Below are 13572 nucleotides of genomic sequence, written 5' to 3'. Positions count from 1 at the left end.
TTTGTAATAGAACGAGAGTAGCGCGGTTGTTGTAGTCGAGTGAAAGTGAGGTAAAGCAAACGCGGAATTCTTATTTGCAACCCGAGTAAGGAAAAATCCACCTTCAAAGAATAGAAAGACAAAAGCAACAAACAAAATATAGATGGGATGAAATCCAAAGAGTTTTGATTCGCCTTAATCAGAATATTGTTCCTAAAGAGATCACGAACGCGACGAATATTGCTTTTTCTATTTCTTTTTTGAATAAAGAGAAGACACAATATCTGAATATAATTTACCTTTACATATTATAATACACGAATTTACCCGACAAATTTCAGAGACATCACCGCAAGAGATAAAGATCGCATACATAAACAAAGTAAAATCTGTCAAATTCGATTCTAAAACAGACATGTATATACATGAATACACAGTGCTTCAAACTTTATTTTCACTTTTTTTTTTCAACAGAATGTACAAAGAAATATAATTATATGTGAAATTTGTCATGCGTGTCGTTGAAAATATACGTAACCCGCCAGAGATAACAGCACAACAGTCAAACCTGCATGTCTATAGGGGCCACGCAAGGGAGACAAAAAGAGTGGCCGTAATAAATAAGGCAGGTTTGACTGCACATAACATTATATATATATATATATATATATATATATATATATATATATAATAATGAAGAAGAAGAACGAGAGAAAAAACTGAAAATCCTTCTGTTTCACCGTATATGATGTATACAATATAAGACTAAAATTTTGTTAATAAAAACCTTTCTGAACTACAGAATGGCCTACTCGAGACTCCTTTTTCTTCTTATAATAACATTCGAATATTTGAGAGAGAGAGAGAGAGAGAGAGAGAGAGAGAGAGAGAGAGGATGATTAAAAGAGACTCGGACATACAGATACCAGGTTGTTTGTTATATTCGTTGAAATTCTTCAGTCTCTCACCGTTTCTCTTCCACGATGTATCCAGCCAGTACAGACCATTGTAACTGCCACCGCTTATCACTTCCCAAGCATCGTTCGGAAATATGCTCAGTCCACAGTCACTGAGGCTTTGCTCTGTCCGGTAATCAAGCTTACCGAAATCACACGAGAACAATGCTTGAAAGGCAAAAAAAAAAAAGAAATAAGAAAGAATTAAACACAACAGATAATCAAATCCAAATAAAGAAACTTTCCAGTTCGGGAAATTCCCTCCCACTCTTTTTTTTTTTTTTTTACTTCAAGCGGCGACATTGAGGCATAAAAATCTGAGTGACTTTTCTTCATGAGGTGATTAAAAATTATTATGAAAAGTTAAAAATAGACGTCCGGGCTCCTCACCATGGCGCTTTGGGGTTAAGAACCAATGCTAAATTAAAGGGATGGTACAGTATTCACGGGTGGAGATGAGAATTGGGCTTCTAACTTTTTGCGAGATACCAAGAAAACACTTATGATATAGTACAGAACATACCAGTTTAAGAGGAATTCAAAGTTTATTTGATGAAAATCGGGTCTGGAATGACTGAAACATCTAAAAACAAAGTAAAACAAAGCGATCGTAATAAAGTGTGGGTCCCACACTTAATTAGAATCGCTCTTTTTTGGATATCTCAGATATTTCAAAACCAATTTTCATCAAATAAATGTTGAATTCCTCATAGAATTACATGCTCTTTCATATTTCATAAGAGGTTTCTCATTTTCTCACCAAAAAATGTTAGAAACCTGAAATTAAGTCTCAACCAAAACTGTACGATCCCTTTAAGGTGAGCGACACGGTATATTATTCGGATGTGTTGTGTGTGTGTGTGGTTTCAGGACATTTGCTCCTGCGACAATTGCTCCCATGAAATATCTGCACGCTAAGCCAAACATTTCTAACCACAAACATAACCCTAACCCTAATCCTCACATCAAATTGAACCTAAAACCCTTGAACCCTAACCTTTAGTGCATGGAGAAAATAAGACCAGAGCAATTGTCACAGGAGCAAATATGTTGTGTCACCGTTTTCTGTAAAGCTTGAAACATGTACAGCTGCTGACTATACAGACGATATATATATATATATATATATATATATATATATATATATATATATATATATATCATGCCGAATGACGTCATAAATATACTAACGAAAGAAATATTCGAATGAACAATCTGCAATGTTGATTATAAGAAGCCTTAAAATGGGAGTATTACAATTAAATACCACCTGAGCAAACCATGATACCTTCCACAGAATGGGGAACAGGAGGCAAAATGTTGTTGTTGTTATTTTAAAGATCGAAAGAAGAGAGAGAGAGAGAGGAGGGAAAATCACTTGAAAGTTAATAATTATAATAATAATAATAATAGTGGCTACTTGTATAGCGCACAGGTCCACTTTTCAGTGCTCATGGCGCTTCAAAAATGAAAAAATATCATATATTTACATGCATATGCATATTCAAACATTTCAACAAAGAAGGAAATGGTAAACAAAAGCAAATATATACCAAATATAGAATACAACATATTTCAATTAAAAATACAATATTGATCCAATATTAATGACATACAGCAATTACAGTCCTCAGTATGAAAGGAACAGATAAATTTTAAGTTTGGATTTGAATGACCCGATAAATATACATGCACGAAATAGCAGGTATACAAAATAGCATATATGCGTCTGAACACACAATCACAAGACCAAGACCCCTGATTTTTTTTTCTATCATGGCACAGTGGAACGACTTTTGTGATATCATCCTATGTGTTGTGTTTGGCTGATACATCATTGTGAACCAGTATTGCACATTATTGATTTACAGTTCTCAACTAATCTTAGGCAACAGGTGTATCATAATATGAACACACACGAACACACATACACACTTTCATGATTTTGCTTTTTCCATATAACACGTCGACCTGCATTACAATATTCAAAAGCTCTTGAATTTTGAATTCATTCATTTATGATACAATTATTTCAATGTTAATATCAATGCATTTAATACTATATTATACAGCTATACATACACTTATGAGAGGGAGATAAAGAGAGAGAGAGAGAGAGAGAGATAAAGTAGTATCTAAACTATCTGTCTGAGACCTAGAGTTTTACAAGGACACAGAGAAATTTCAGAAGAATTTACATCTCAGAAATGTATTTCAGAGCAAGTTTGAGAGAAAAGAAACAAGAAAAGGAAGAGAAGAAAAACAGAGATATATGTAATTGGTATAAAACTGGCTTACCACTGCTTACCCTAAGAAGAATGAAAATGAGGTAAGGAATTCTGGTTACCTGTTTCAGTCACACCTGCGTGGTAGGACATCATCTGCACCAAGATAAAAAGGACCACGCCCAATTCCATGATGATTACCCCCTGTTCGGTATTTTGTTTTAGATCAATAATTAACATAAAGGGCAAAACGCCCGAATGTTCTCCCGACAGAAAGCTCGGATAACTTCAGGCGCCAACTCTGATCTTCAGTCACTATGTGCCAATCAAAGGCAAATTGACTCACTGTGTGTTCAAGAGGACAGAGTTGGCGATCTCTTAACTTTCGGTTTTCAGAAATTTGTTGGTTTGTAAATACGTTAGAAGAATGAAGCTGCAGAAAATGTTACGATAAGCGAAAGTGAAATTAAAGATTACTCCCTTTCTTCAAGCACTGGCATTGCATTATGTAAATGAGACCTATTGTGTTAACTCTAACCGCGTTTGTATACCAATGAAATGAAGTGTATCTTTATTCTGGTGATGTAAGAGGAAATCGGAGATCACGCGACGGCTATATTGTTCCAGACAAACCAATGGAATGCTCAATTTTCATTTAAAGTGAAAGAGTGTTGAACATTTCAAGATGAGTGTAGTCTCGGATCAATAGTAGACTGAATGATGGCATGGCATAACATCCTTGTCATGTTTTGTTATGGAAACACACAAAAGCCCACATAGTGCATACACTTATCATAGTGACAGCACCAATGTCTGTACAAAAGAAATAGACGATTTATTGATCATTTCAAAAAACATAGCCGAATTACCAGACGTAATCTATCATATTTATTTATTTATTTATTTATTTATTTATTTATTTATTCATCTATCTATCTATTCATTCATTTATTCATTTATTCATTTACTTATTTATTTATTTATTTATTCATTTGTTTATCTGTTTTAATAGTGACGTCTGATTCAATAGTATGAATGGGAATACGCACACCACACATGACACTCGGTACATTATAACCCACAAACGTGTTTACAAACGAGCACTTTTCATTTTTTTTTTTACCGTCCATTATTGAAAGTTCATTCAATAGCTAATCAAAGGCTACAAAGTATACACGTATTCATATCTCACAAACCCACGCACACAACAAAAATAGCACGATGAATTTCTATATTAAGGTTATTGTGTATTTTTACTGCCGGATATAAAACGTCATTGTTTCCGTACGTGAACAGATATCTGAACAAAATTGATGCGATGCCATATTCCACTTAACAAGTTTTTGTGACCCTCAATTTCTGACGGTTTTGAAAGCTGCTTTTATTAGATCATGACGACCTAAGGAGATTCTAACGATGATTCAAATGCCATAAGCTTATTTTTCATGAAATTATCAGACTTTGAAAAAAAGTGTATTCTTAATTCATCATGATTGTCAAAGATATGACCATAATGTAAAGTAAAAAATTTACACAATAATTATCGGTCTTAACCATAACAGAGTTGAAAACAGCTGCAATTTCACCTTGTTGCCATGGAAACAATTTTTGTCTACATTTGAGCATATCATATATATATAACAATGACATGGTCCATATTGTTCAAGGGTCATAGTGTTGCTAAGATTTTATACGAGATTGGTTATGTAAGTGCATGTTGAATTTCGATAAAAAGAATTTGTCTAAAATTTAAGATTTCCAGCGAGTGAGATATTCTCTGTTCCAAATTTAGATTCAACAGTAGTTGATCACTGCAGGTCTTAGAGCTACTTTGTACAAACGAAAACAACACCGATATTCATTGGTAAAATAACATTTTCTAAAACGAAGTGTTGCAAACAAATTCAATAAGTCGTTTAGATATAAAGTATGGTACACTGTAACAGTTGCATTTTTACTTTCATGACATGATCCACGTTGCAGGGGCCGTCACAATAAACATACTAAGTACACTCGACGAGAGACAGCTCTTCGAAAACGACTAGAAAACTCTTCACAGGGATTTACTCGCAACTGGGGATCAGTTGAGCCGACCTGACAGTACATGTGTGCTTATAAATGGAAGTGAGCCCTCTTTCAATCACATGTGGACAGTGCGCACTCGCCATATTCCGGTCTCAACTTCTGTAAGGTTGCTGTCTCGCCGGTCCCTCAAAAATTGGGAAAGATGTCTCTCGCAAGAAGCATTTCGAGATTATCTGGTCATCTTCGATCACACAGAAATGTCGTCAGGGTTTCTCAGTCATGCAGGCAGTATGCAGAGGACGCCAAGGCATCAGCCCCGACACAAATGTCCTTTTCTTTTGGCTATCCTGGAAAGGTTAGTATCTCGCATGTGTAATGCGTGCGCTGGTCCCATACGTTAGATTCTGTGCTAGAAAATGTGATGTCCTCAGTAGAGCTCACGATACAGCTGCTGCAGTCACTTGTATGTAGGATCCACGATAGGTCAAAGAAACGAAATTTCACCCATTGATATTAGCTGAAACCTTGCATATAAGACGTTAAAGTACTCAGAAATGCATCTACAACACCGACATTTACCACACTTAAGCTTAACTAAGTTTTAAGAAATAGGGAACCCGTCAACTTCAAGTTCAAGTTTCACACTTGTCACTCATTGACATTGTCAGCGTAATCACGTCACAGGCTATGCGCACACTATTGTAACCCTGAACGTGAACAAGACAGAACAATTAGAATTGTGTCATCACAAGCGTGATACATAGTTGATTGATAGTGTATTGATGTTTGCACAGTAAACTTTCCACGATGCAATATCCCCCGTTGAAAGCCACGAAAAAGATAGCCGGGCCGCTGATTGGCTGATCGCTCGGCCATCCACTTCCCTGACCCTGCACAACGCAGTGTGCCAGATTCACTACTCCATGGATCGGTGTGGTGTACATAATGCGTTGCACTCGACATGCGTGCCTGCCTTCGTGTTACGTAGCGCGAGTGGTTATGGCGGCGACCTCAGCTGAAGAGCTCCCGTCAGTACACAACGCTACACAAACCATACAATATGGCGACCAATTTGCATTGTGGTGTTGAGCTTCTTATGTATGTCGCTCCACACCCGTACATGTCGCTACCATACATATCACATGCATTGATACACACCAACGAACACATCGAACAACTTCACAAATTCACACCTTAAAATCACGTAAAAATATGACTTATCAAATCTCAAACACAACGATAGCTTCACTGAATACATGGTTACACTGAAGGAGGAAAATATTTTGCCAAAAATCGAAAATTTGATGTAAAAATGCCGAGTTTAGTATCAAACTGTTCGGCCGATCGCGCTGGAAATCGTCGCACACATACATGTATGTTATAACGTTGTGGGAAAATATGTAAATGACGGGAGTAAAGAGCCAGTGATGATGCAGCTTCGATGTAGCTCCCGATTCATGAATGAAAAATGACATCATTGTCAATGCGTGCGAGGGCAGTAGCAAATTGCGCATGCGCGGTTTTCAGGGCACAAACCTTCATGCTTTCCCTACATGTGAACACCGTCTCAATGAGAGTGTATGGGTCAATCCCACAGCATCTGGTTGGGCTCTTGTCTACCTTTCTGTTTCTACATGTACAGGTACACATTTCACAACAGCATTGTATACAGTACTTGTGGACATGGCAAATGATCTGCTACTGTCATAGAACTACTTTGTTAACCACTTTGAACATGTAGCTGTCAGATGCCGTGCTTCACATGGTGTCTGGTCAGGCTGGTGTCTACATAGAAAATTGGGGTCAATCTTTTGTGTGTTTCCCCTGCGTTCACTCTGAGTAACACTGTGTTTCAGTTTGAATGCTTACCTGGTACATAATTCAGGCTGCCAGTGTTTCCTTATCTGTCAGCCGACAGAATAATCATGTGAAGGAAATGATTGTTGTACCATCTTGTCATTTTTCAAGAAACTGTTAGACTTCCTCACCTGGTAATGGCTACATTTATGTTTTTTGTTTGTTTCTTTTTGTCTGTTTGTTTGTTTGTTTGTACATTAGATGTATTACACAAATGCCAGCGTGAAACAAGTGGACGTTCCCTCCGGTACAGGCAGTTTTGGCATCCTTGCCCAGCATGTACCCTCACTAGCTGTACTGAAGCCTGGCGTTGTCACAGTCACAGAAGATGATGGCTCCCTCAGCAAATACTTTGGTATGTTTCCAACTGTAACTTACATGTATCAGTACGCGAAGAAAAATCAAAGAAAACAGATTAGACTTTGCCATAGGTCAATGGTCATACAAATATGTCCCCTTAAAACTCTGTACTGCAACATCTTGAGTGGCGTTATCAGATAGTGAACGGAGGTGGAGATTTCTTGGTAATGATACCCAAATTCTTTTGCCATTACAATCATTTGCAGTGGCAAGAGAATAAGGTTCTTTTCGTTCATCTCATCACTCACAATGAATTCATTCATGTTGTAACAATGCCCATGCAACCTGAACTGCTTAAAGGACAAGTTCATCTTCATTAACATAAGGATTGAGAGAATGTAGCAATATTAGTAGAACACATCATTGAAAGTTTGAGGAAAATCGGACAATCCATTCAAAAGTTATGAATTTTTGAAGTTTTTGTGCAGTCACCGCTGGATGAGAAGACTACTGAAGTGTATGATGTCACATGCGTACAACAATATGAGGAAAATATAAAGAGAATTTCACAAAATTTCATCTTTTGAAAAAAGTACACATTCCCTTGACTCGTTACTGACATGTGTTATGGGTAATATTATTCCCATTGCCTTTAGAAAGAGGCAAGTCAAGTGCTCTTTTATTATGCGAAAAAAGTGAAAATATGTTGAATTTTCTTTACATTTTCTTTATACTGTTGTACTCATATGACATCACGAGCCTTAGTAGTCTTCTCATCCAGTGGTTCCAACACAAAAAATTTAAAAATTCATAACTTTTGCATCGATTGTCCAATTTTCCTCAAACTTTCACTGATGTGTTCTACTAATACTGCTGCATTCTCTCAATCCTTATGTTTATGAAGGTGAACTTGTCCTTTAACTAGCATTTTGTATCCTTAAATTGTTGCTTAATATACTTTTTGACTATCATTTACATCATGAATAGCAAAATGTCGTTGTTGTATTATAATTACTGTAATTCAGATTTATGTGTTTTGTTGTTTTTGTGCACAAAAAATTGAAATGAATTCAAATCAAATGAAAAATCCTAGTGAAATCAAACAAACAAAACATGTTGAAGTTTTATTAACACAGGACATAAGTTTTATTAACACAGGACATAAGTTCAGATACTAGTCCTGCTTTGATATTTTGAAGATGTTAGTCTCAACGGCATACCGCCGTACTTGTACAATTTGATTGGCGGTGGTGATATTATATCCTCGCAATTCTTTTACTGGTTCATACTTGAAATTCTAATTATGGTGTTTACAGGGTAGAATCTTAACACCAAGAACATGATTTTGTTTTTGTTTTAATGCACAAACTACAAAGAGAGTTGTGAGTTCACGACCATGTACCTGAAGTTGTTGATGCATGTTGTTGCAATTAATATCTCTGTTTGGTGAAAACGGGTTCATGTACACTTGTAAAGTTCCATTGATTTCAATATATTCAATACATTATATAAACATAGATTTGTAAAGCTTACTTCAAAATGATGTGTTAAGGCCTGAGCAACTAGAATTTTTCAAATTCATGAAATTCTTTTGTTGAGATGACGCCTGTCCAGAGATCAGGAGGTTGTACGTAGGTTCGAATCCTGTTCGAGTACATGATACACCCATGATTTTTTTTATCATGGCTACTACTAAAACACTGATCAATTCTGTGCTTGTTTATGTCGATGTATGGCAATTTGTCAATCAGTTGCAACAGGGAGGTGGTTGCAACTAGAATTTTTTTGAGTCTTATGGAAATTGAACTAAATATTTAAAGTATTTTAGGTTCTATATATAAAAAAAAAAAAAAATGATTGCTTGAAGTAATTTGATTGCATGTTTTTGGACTTAAATACAGTTTTTGATTGAGATAGACCTACACTAAATACCATCCTTTCCTTTCCAACAGTGAGCAGTGGCTCTGTGACGATAAACAATGATTCATCAGTGCAGATCCTCGCTGAAATTGCTGTGCCACTTGAGGACCTGGATGCACAGGTAAACTCATCAAACTATTTTGAACATCTTAGTTAATGCTTTTTGTCTACAATTCTTGGTACAAGTGAGTGAAAAGTTGGAGCAAATAACAGTTTGTGCCTTGTATGCACTTTGATGCAGTTTGGTAAATCTAGCTGCAAGAGGCCAATCATTTAACCTATGGTAAGACTGTAACTGGAACATTTTGTTTATGGCAGTAACGTTGAAGTTCTTACTATTCTTGAATGTCACAGTGCGATCAGAATTAACCCTTGTTAAGCATCACTCTAAGAGACAGCCTGCAAATAGTGATTGCTATAGGAAAGACAGGAGAGACAGGCTACGCAGTTTGTATTACAGCAATATTTGGATTGGGAAGTTTTAGTCCCACACATGCATCTCTGTGTATATCTTATATAATGCAAGTACGTGTAGTAGAACCAGGCTCGGCAGTGGAGAGAGTTTGTTGTGTAGAATGCGCAATTGTTGGTGCTTTGATTGTTGAAACTGAAAATGGTTTTAACTTAAATCGACAAGGGAAACCCATTTTCCTTTCATTGCCACAGATTTATCAATACATTCATATCTGAAATGCTCTGTGTATGCCACGCTCGTTGGGTTGCAGTGTCATTGGAAAAAAAGTCAGCCAAAACACTTCTGAATTTTTCTCCTTGTTCCTAATTTAGCTGCCAACAACATAGTAAACTGCCATGGTGGTACCTTCCAAAACTAAAACTTCCAAAATCAAAGCACATCTCACTAAAATTGCATTAATTTGCAAAAAAAAAAAAAAGAGAGAAAAAGATAATCCTCCTTGTTACATCTTTCATGTGCCATTTCGCATGGATAACTGTGCAGATTTAGCTCAGTCAATACATACAAGCTGCACTGTTTCCTTGGTAGAACATCTGCATATCATTGTTATAAATAAGATCAGAAATATTTTTGGCATGGAAGTGCTCTCAAACTACTATTTTTGTCATGTTATTTCATCATAGATATGTATATCTACGGGAAGATAAATATTTTTTTATTAGAGAATTCATCTTTCGAAAAATTGAAACAGTTTGAAATTTCATTTGTACTTCTTTAACCCATTGAACAGGTTAGATTAAGCATGACGAAGAAATTATTTAAATACTGTAGAGTATAAAAACAGCAACAAAGCAGAAATGGAAAAGTAGATTGTGACTCAATAAGCATTTTATCAATGATAATTTATCACCACCAGGCAATCAAGGAAGGCATGTCCAAGGCACAACAGGAACTTGCTGCTGCATCAACAGATGAGGCGAGGGCAGAAGCACAGATTGGTGTTGAAGTTCACGAGGCGCTGGATGCTGCTGTACAAGCCAAATAGAGGCCCACCCAAGAGTTTCTGAGCTTTGAAGTCTGTGTGTAGGTGAGTTACCCAGTTTGACAGTCAGTTGCGATTCAAAACAGCTCGATGCAGAATCTTTAAAGGGGACCTCTGGATGATTTTCAGAATCTTATAGAAGATTTGAACAATTATAAATTAGTTATACAGAGTACAGAGTTTTTAGAATTTATAGTGATTGGGTTGAGGAATAAGATTGTTTTCAAAATTTACAACAAATTGCAATGAACAAGTATGATGACACGGCAACCTCACCATAAGAATTCATGAGTTGGGGCTCAAGGAAGCAGAACAAAAGAAGATGGCGTGCATTCATTCTATGCAGATGAACTTGTTAAGCAAGTGGTATTGTAATGGAGATACACTGCTACATTTCTGAAATATGTAACGCTCTATGTCATCAACACTGTTCAGTGTAATTTCTTTTAAGATTTTTCAGAGTATTGTTTCTCTGCCCAAGGACCACAATAAATTCCACAAATCTGTTGATTTATGTACTACATGATATGAAATTATGAAAATCGTCTGGAATGCCCCTTTAATTTGAAGAAACTTTGGAATTCTTCAATTTGCAGAGCACCATACATTGTACTTAAGAGTACTAATGCAAAATGATATGTGTTTACATCATATACATAATTCATGAACTGAATAATTTTCATTTGCTTTTTCTCTTTTTTTATATATTTCAGATATTGCCAGTCGACAAGTCAGCATGGGAGATTCTAGAGGAGCGAGAATGAAGAGGAGAAACAAGATCCTGGAAACTTAAGATACTGGAAACTTTGAGTCTGGATTCTATTCAATACCTCAGAATGCTAGCTCTGGGACAAAATTGTGATTACAAAGAACTCTTGCTACATGGAATGCCTTTGAGCATATTCCATCCTAAATTTTCCACAAAAATCATCTTCGGTTAGGACATATGGATGTCCTAATTTGTGTCAGTTCAGGATAATATTACTTTCTCTCATTATACACTTGAAAAAAAAAAAAATAGATGAATTCAAGCATCATTCAGCTAGCATGCAAGTATTGTTCACTGGTGTACAGTCTTATTAACTGATACATTGTTTGTTGTAATTGAGAAAAATAAAATATATAAATATCTGAGCATTTAGTGAGCATTGTTTATTCATTTGCATGGCATATATATATATATATATATATATATATATATATATATATATATATATATATATATATATATATACATATATATATTCATGTAATATTGGCTTCAACATGCACACAAAATATGCAAATGTTTTGGGTTATTGAATTGTGTATAATTCAAATTTCACAAAAACATCTCAAATTATACATAAACTTTATTAATGATATCAATTATAATATGACACCACTTCAAACAAAATGTATTGAGTTCTTGACATGTAATGAATCAATATACACTGAAATAATTTGTGTAGCTACTACATGAATAGGATACTCACTTATAAAACATACATTTACAGTACACTGTATATGTAAAATTATGTAGAGTTTCTCCAATATTTGATTAAAAACAAAATGAAGTTTTACATTTCTCGGCATCCATTTCACTACCACATACACAGACAGTGTACAATCACATTACGTGTATATAACAGAAGATTTTTTTTTTTTTTCACTATTGATATTATGACAGACAGGTGTCGTCATGCTAGTTACGCTCATACTTATAGTATTTGGAGTCAAAAGGGGCCTAAGCTTTTGATCCTAGCAGAATCTTCGTCAGAGGCAAAAAAGGTCATTTTGCCTCTGACAAATTCTGCTAGGAGCGAAAGCTCAGACCCCTTTTGACTCCATTTTACTCCATTGGCTCGCCTTTATTGGATAAGCAGTTTCCAGCAGCTTTTTTTTTTTGCTACACTTATGATATTTGCTTTCTGCAAAGGGTTCTTGAAGCAAAATACATGTCCTGAACATGGTGGTGCTTTCCCACTCTGAAAATGTGAATCTCGTAGTAAAATGGGAGACAGTGGATCATAGGCTGAAATGGGGTGAAAGAAACAACATTTTTTAGCCTTGTGCAAGAAGGATGACCACAGACTTACGTCATAATGTAGATTCTGTTGTGATTCCATCTCGTACAATGGGGGGAAAAGAACTTAAACCTACCAACTCTTGTCAATTTTGAAAGTGCTTCTGCTGCAGTTCTTGTCAAAAAAAAACCAAAACAAAACAAAACAGAAAAAGTAAGAACATTAAACAATTCTTTAAATGAGTATTTAATAAATATGTAATAAGACGGTATGACTTCTGTAAGAAAGCGTACAATTTTTATTACTGCAACGCTTGGCCGAAGCTGATTACTACACTGTACAAGTCATATGATCACTGATCCCAGACTGGTTCTCACGCATTCAGTCAACAGGTGGCGCTATATGTTTTTTTTTTTTCTCTGCCCAAGAGCCCGATCTTACCAAAGAAGTATGATAATCGTACCAGATAGTTTTCAATTTCATCTGTGTGTTTGTTTGTGTGTGTGTGTGTTTGTGTGGGTTTTTTTGTGTGTGTATGTGTTTGTGTGTGTGTTTGTGTGTGTGTGTGTGTCGGTTTCTGTGTTTATTTGATTTTCATTCATATTCTGCATTGCAGGTTCTCGTTAAAGTTTTGTAATATCCAAGAATGTGCCATAATATTTGAAAAGATCTTCCGAGTTCTCTTGGGAGCACAGCTTGCAGAGATTAAAAAAAAAAAAAAGAACAAGAATAAATGACATAATACCTAAAAGCTGATATCAGCATCTTGAAACAGCAGATAAGATTAACAACAGTTACGACATCAATTCAGTCAAATGTGACGAAACAAGTAACAATCATACTTTGA

At 35.7% G+C, this 13572-nt stretch overlaps 1 protein-coding gene across 1 annotated transcript; it reads left to right on the top strand.

The window, feature by feature from the left end:
- Positions 1 to 5312: 5312 nt before the first annotated feature.
- LOC140236893 (ATP synthase subunit delta, mitochondrial-like) lies at positions 5313 to 11853 on the top strand. Its single transcript, XM_072316827.1, has 5 exons — positions 5313 to 5540; positions 7244 to 7397; positions 9295 to 9383; positions 10594 to 10764; positions 11433 to 11853. Exons 1-4 carry the CDS (start codon positions 5388 to 5390, stop codon positions 10720 to 10722), a joined length of 525 nt encoding a protein of 174 aa, XP_072172928.1. The 5' UTR covers positions 5313 to 5387; the 3' UTR covers positions 10723 to 10764; positions 11433 to 11853.
- The last annotated feature ends 1719 nt before the right edge of the window (positions 11854 to 13572 follow it).

The sequence above is a fragment of the Diadema setosum genome, chromosome 13 (genome assembly GCF_964275005.1).
Source record: "Diadema setosum chromosome 13, eeDiaSeto1, whole genome shotgun sequence".
In the NCBI taxonomy this organism is placed as follows: domain Eukaryota; kingdom Metazoa; phylum Echinodermata; class Echinoidea; order Diadematoida; family Diadematidae; genus Diadema; species Diadema setosum.
This window is presented reverse-complemented; position numbering and strand designations above follow the sequence as displayed.